Source organism: Oncorhynchus keta, unplaced genomic scaffold (genome assembly GCF_023373465.1).
Source record: "Oncorhynchus keta strain PuntledgeMale-10-30-2019 unplaced genomic scaffold, Oket_V2 Un_contig_5372_pilon_pilon, whole genome shotgun sequence".
Classification (NCBI taxonomy): Eukaryota; Metazoa; Chordata; class Actinopteri; order Salmoniformes; family Salmonidae; genus Oncorhynchus; species Oncorhynchus keta.
The window spans coordinates 24,000-30,350 of NW_026288256.1; the positions used below are offsets into that span (position 1 = coordinate 24,000).

At 42.9% G+C, this 6,351-nt stretch overlaps 1 protein-coding gene across 1 annotated transcript; it reads right to left on the reverse strand.

The window, feature by feature from the left end:
- Positions 1 to 3,087: 3,087 nt before the first annotated feature.
- On the reverse strand, positions 3,088 to 5,968 carry LOC127925245 (2-aminoethanethiol dioxygenase-like). Its single transcript, XM_052510124.1, has one exon. The coding sequence runs from the start codon at positions 5,687 to 5,689 to the stop codon at positions 4,934 to 4,936; it is 756 nt and encodes a 251-aa protein (XP_052366084.1). The 5' UTR covers positions 5,690 to 5,968; the 3' UTR covers positions 3,088 to 4,933.
- Between the last annotated feature and the right edge of the window lie 383 nt (positions 5,969 to 6,351).

The window sequence follows — 6,351 nt, forward strand, 5'->3', positions numbered from 1 at the left end:
TGACGATACTGACGTTACTGACGTTACTGACGATACTGACGTTACTGATTATACTGACGTTACTGACGATACTGAGGATACTGATTATACTGACGTTACTGACGATACTGACGATACTGACGATACTGACGTTACTGACGATACTGATGATGCTGACGATGCTGACGATATTGACGTTACTGACGATACTGACGTTACTGACGATACTGACGTTACTGACGATACTGACGATACTGACGTTACTGACGATACTGACGTTACTGACGATACTGGCGTTACTGGCGATACTGACGCGATATACTGGACGTTACTGACGATACTGGCGTTACTGGCGATACTGACGATACTGACGATACTGGCGTTACTGGCGATACGTTGGCGTTACTGGACGATACTGACGTTACTGACGATACTGACGTTACTGGCGATACTGGCGTTACTACTGACGATACTGGCGTTACTGGCGTTACTGACGATACTGGCGTTACTGACGATACTGGCGATACTGGCGTTACTGGCGTTACTGGCGTTACTGGCGATACTGGCGATGCTGACGATACTGACGTTACTGACGTTACTGACGTTACTGACGATACTGACGATACTGACGTTACTGATATATTGACGTTACTGACGATGCTGACGATACTGACGATACTGACGTTACTGACGATGCTGACGTTACTGACGATACTGACGATACTGACGTTACTGATTATATTGACGTTACTGACGATACTGACGATACTGACGTTACTGATTATATTGACGTTACTGACGATACTGACGATACTGACTTTACTGACGATACTGACGATATTGACGTTACTGACTATACTGACGATACTGACGTTACTGACGATGCTGACGATACTGACGTTATTGATGTGACGATACTGACTTTACTGACGATACTGACGATATTGACGTTACTGACTATACTGACGATACTGACGATACTGACGTTACTGACGATACTGACGTTATTGATGTGACGATACTGACTTTACTGACGATACTGACGATATTGACGTTACTGACTATACTGACGATACTGACGTTACTGACGATGCTGACGATACTGACTTTACTGACGATACTGACGATACTGACTTTACTGACGATACTGACGATACTGACGTTACTGACGATACTGACTTTACTGACGATACTGACGTTACTGACTATATTGACGATGCTGACGATACTGATGTTTTTGACGTTACTGATGTTTTTGACGATACTGACGATACTGACGTTACTGGCGATACTGACGTTACTGACTATATTGACGATACTGACGATACTGATGTTTTTGACGATACTGATGTTTTTGACGATACTGACGATACTGACGTTACTGGCGATACTGACGTTAATGATGATACAATGACAATGAGGATACTGATGATACGATGACAATGAGGAAACTGATGATACGATGACAATGAGGAAACTGATGATACGATGACAATGAGGAAACTGATGATACGATGACAATGAGGATACTGATGATACGATGACAATGAGGATACTGATGATACGATGACAATGAGGATACTGATGATACGATGACAATGAGGAAACTGATGATACGATGACAATGAGGAAACTGATGATACGATGACAATGAGGATACTGATGATACGATGACAATGAGGATACTGATGATACGATGACAATGAGGATACTGATGACAATGAGGATACTGATGATACGATGACAATGAGGATACTGATGATACGATGACAATGAGGATACTGATGATACGATGACAATGAGGATACTGATGATACAATGACAATGAGGAAACTGATGATACGATGACAATGAGGAAACTGATGATACGATGACAATGAGGATACTGATGATACGATGACAATGAGGATACTGATGATATGATGACAATGAGGATACTGATGATACGATGACAATGAGGATACTGATGATATGATGACAATGAGGATACTGATGATACGATGACAATGAGGATACTGATGATACGATGACAATGAGGAAACTGATGATACGATGACAATGAGGATACTGATGATACGATGACAATGAGGAAACTGATGATACTGGATGAAGGACCTTGTATAGTTTATTGCTCCACATACATTCAGTAACTAAAACCTTCTAAAACAAACATACAGTAGCCTACGCTGTATATCCTGATAGACAACTCCTTTTCTTACGTTACAGCCTTATTCTGAAATAGATTAAATACAAAATAAAAACTCTGCAATCTACACGCAATACCCCATAATGACAAAGTGAAAACAGGTTTTTAGACATTTTTACAAATGTATTAAAAATAAAAAACAGAAATACCTTATTTACATAAGTATTAAGACTCTTTGCTACAAAAGGCACACACCTGTCTATATAAGGTCACACAGTTGACCCTGCATGTCAGAGCAAAAACCAAGCCATGAGGTCGAATTGTCCGGAGAGCTCCGAGACAGGATTGTGTCGAGGCACAGATCTGTAGAAGAGTACCAAAACATTTCTACAGCTTTGAAGGTCCCCAAGAACACAGTGGCCTCCTTCATTCTGCAGCATTGAAGGTCCCCAAGAACACAGTGGCCTCCATCATTCTGCAGCATTGAAGGTCCCCAAGAACACAGTGGCCTCCTTCATTCTGCAGCATTGAAGGTCCCCAAGAACACAGTGGCCTCCTTCATTCTGCAGCATTGAAGGTCCCCCAAGAACACAGTGGCCTCCTTCATTCTGCAGCATTGAAGGTTAAAGAACACAGTGGCCTCCATCATTCTTAAATGGAAGAAGCTTGGAACCACCAAGACTCTTCCTAGAGCTGGTCGCCCGGCTAAACTGACCAATCAGGGGGGGGGGGGGGAAAGGCCTTGGTCAGGGACGTGACCAAGAACCCATTGGCAGTGGTGGAAAAAGTACTCAATTGTCATACATACCTTAATAGAAAAGGACTCAAGTAAAAGTGGAAGTCACCCAGTAAAATACTACTTCAGTAAAAGTCTAAAACCATTTGTTTTTAAACATACTTAAGTATCAAAAGTAAAAGCATGAATAATAAAAAATAACTTCTAATAAGCAAACCAGACAGAGCAATTTTAATATTTGTTTAATTTATTTACAGATAGCCAGGGTCACACTCCAAAACTCAGACATCATTTAAAAACAAAGCAGTTGTATTTAGTGAGTCCTCCAGATCAGAGGCAGTAGGGATGACCAGGGATGTTCTCTGTTTAGTGAGTCCTCCAGATCAGAGGCAGTAGGGATGAACAGGGATGTTCTCTGTTTAGTGAGTCCTCCAGATCAGAGGCAGTAGGGATGACCAGGGATGTTCTCTGTTTAGTGAGTCCTCCAGATCAGAGGCAGTAGGGATGACCAGGGATGTTCTCTTGATAAGTGTGCGAATTGACCATTTTCTGTCCTGCTAAGCATTCAAAATGTAACGAGTACTATTGGGTGTCAGGGAAAATGTATGAAGTAAAATTTAAATGTTTTTCTTCAGGAATTTAGTGAAGTAAAAGTCAAAAATATAAATAGTAAAGTACAAATACCCCCAAAAACGACTTAAGTTGTATTTTAAAGTATTTTTACTTAAGCACTTTACACCACTGCCCGATGGTCACTGACAGAGCCCTAGAGTTCCTCTGTGGAGATGGGAGAACCTTCCAGAAGGACAACCATCTCTGCAGCATTCCACCAATCAGGCATTTATAGTAGAGTGGACAGATGGAAGCCACTCCTCAGTAAAAGGCACATGACAGTCCACTTGGAGTTTGCCAAAAGGCACGTAAAGACTCTCAGACCATGAGAAACAAGATTCTCTGGTCTGATGAAACCAAGATTGAAATCTTTGGCCTGAATGCCAAGCGTCACGTCTGGAGGAAACCAGGCACCATCACTACGGTGAAGCATGGTGGCAGCATCATGCTGTGGGGATGTTTTTCAGTGGCAGGGCCGGCAAGACTAGTCAGGATCAAGGCAAAGATAAATGGAGCAAAGTACAGAGAGATCTTTGATGAAAACCTGCTCCAGGGCGCTCAGGACCTCAGACTGGGGCGAAGGTTCACCTCCAACAGGACAACGACCTTAAGCACACAGACAAAACAACACAGGAATGGCTTCGGGACAAGTCTCTGAATTCTTATGTAAATGTGAAATTGTATTTTTTTACATTTGTAATAAATTAGCAAAACTTTCTAAAAACCTTTTTTTGCTTTGTCATTATGGGGTATTGTGATGTCATTATGGAGTATTGTGATGTCATTATGGGGTATTGTGATGTCATTATGGGGTATTGTGATGTCATTATGGCGTATTGTGATGTCATTATGGGGTATTGTGATGTCATTATGGGGTATTGTGATGTCATTATGGGGTAGTGTGTGTAGATTGATGAGGAAAAACAATTTCATATATTTTAGAATAAAGCTGTTATGTAACAAAATGTGAAAAAAGTCAAGGGGTCTGAATACTTTCCGAAGACACTGTATCTGCAGTAAGGCTATAGGTAGAACTTTCAGCTGTCCCAAAATAAAAGCTTTCAATTATACACAAAGTTAGTGTTTACACATACACACATTTGTTTGGAATAAATCAATGAAAGATAGAAAATGTAGTGTGCACATGGAAACTAGACATGATAAATGCTTTCAAAGTTTACATTCAATATTCACACAAGGCATATCATATTTTCAGTTACAAACAAACGGTGTTCAGAGCATAGGAAGTTTCTGAGCCTGTTCAGGATGAAAACATCTTATCTGGAAGTTTACAGGAGAAAGTTCAATACTTAAACAAAAGGCCTGTCCCAGAGACATTATCCACCTGCAGTTCATTCACCTGATCCATCTCATGTCACAGTCACAGTGATTCAGTCTTTTGAAAGTCCTCCAGCCGCCACTATTTGTTCGCAGGTATCCCTGCCTTTACAACACCGACATTAGAAGGAAACCTTGGGCCCGGGGTATGGTTCACCCTCACACCAGAAGCCATCAGGCTGGCCTATCTCTAGTAACCACGTCTCTTCCTCCCACGGCTGCTGCGCCTCTAACTTACTGTCTGCGTCGGGAACAGTCTGTAGGACTTTATAATAATGACAGTCCCTCCCATCTTCAGGGTCATACGGAGGTGCCAGGATGTCGAGGAAAGCAGCCGGTCCATCCACCGTGTCGATCTGATGCAGGTTCTCCCTCTGCGGGGTTAAGATACACGGACTACTGTCATGGGTGAACCACATGGTCGACCGGAGCACAGCCCGCCGCAGAGAGTCCTTCTGGAACGGCAGCAGCGGAGGGTCGAACTGGGTCTCACTCTGCACCTGGTCCGAAGGTTTATCCAACAGGTCAAAACACCTGATACTGACTTTCCCGTATAGAACCTTGAGCATCCCGTTCATACCGGGGTGGTCGTGGAGCGGGATGGAAGCCCCGCTGTTCAGTAGAAACACCCCCATACTGAACGACTCCGTCTCGCAGATGTGCATGTACGTGACAGGTGGGTTGTGTTCGGAATGGGAGCCGTTCGGTTTCATCTTCAGGTCTGCAGTCCTGACTTCCGTCAGCAGGGAGATTAGATCCCCCCGGTTGTCCGATAATACTTTGTTGTCCCCAATTGCGGATGCATTGAAATCTTTAAATGTGATATTGGCTTGGCTGGCTATTTTCTGAATGAGAGACTTCTTGTTATCCCGTGGCATTTTTCAGGTGGAGACAAATCCGACGCTTATCGATGCTGGTTTTCTTCAGACGCAGCTGAGCAACAGGCAGCAGAAACGGACCGAGTAGGAAACGCTCTTTTCTCCTCGAATCTCGCACAATATCGTCACTCCAGGATGGAGCCGCGTTCAAACGAAATAAATGCGCGTCTAAAGTTGTAATGTAACGTTTTCATGCTAAGTAAATATGGTTTTATCTCCAGAGAATATTCACGGTCCAGAATCATTTCCAATCTTATCTGATCGTCACGTCCGCAGTGACAGCGAGCGCGTAGAGGCAATGCATTATGGATCTTGAAGTTTAATTTAAAAGTCGGGCAATATATTTCTGTAATTACCTACCCCCCGCACAAAACAATTAAAAACTATACTATTATCCAATGCCTTCACCCAACAGAAGTTGTGCCGGCGAAAATATGATTCTCACATATGCTCCTATTATAAGAGAAAAACAATGTTGTCCTTTATAAAACCACTACAATTCCCACCGCCTGCCGGGCTTCCGGAGAGAGGCAGAGAGGGCAAGAGAGGCTGGCCAGACAGGCCATTCAACCCGCTCCCCTCCTCCCAGTTTATCCCCTCTCTGTCGCTCTCTTCTGGGATGAGGGTTTCTCTTTTTCTCACTTTATTCAGCAATACTTTAT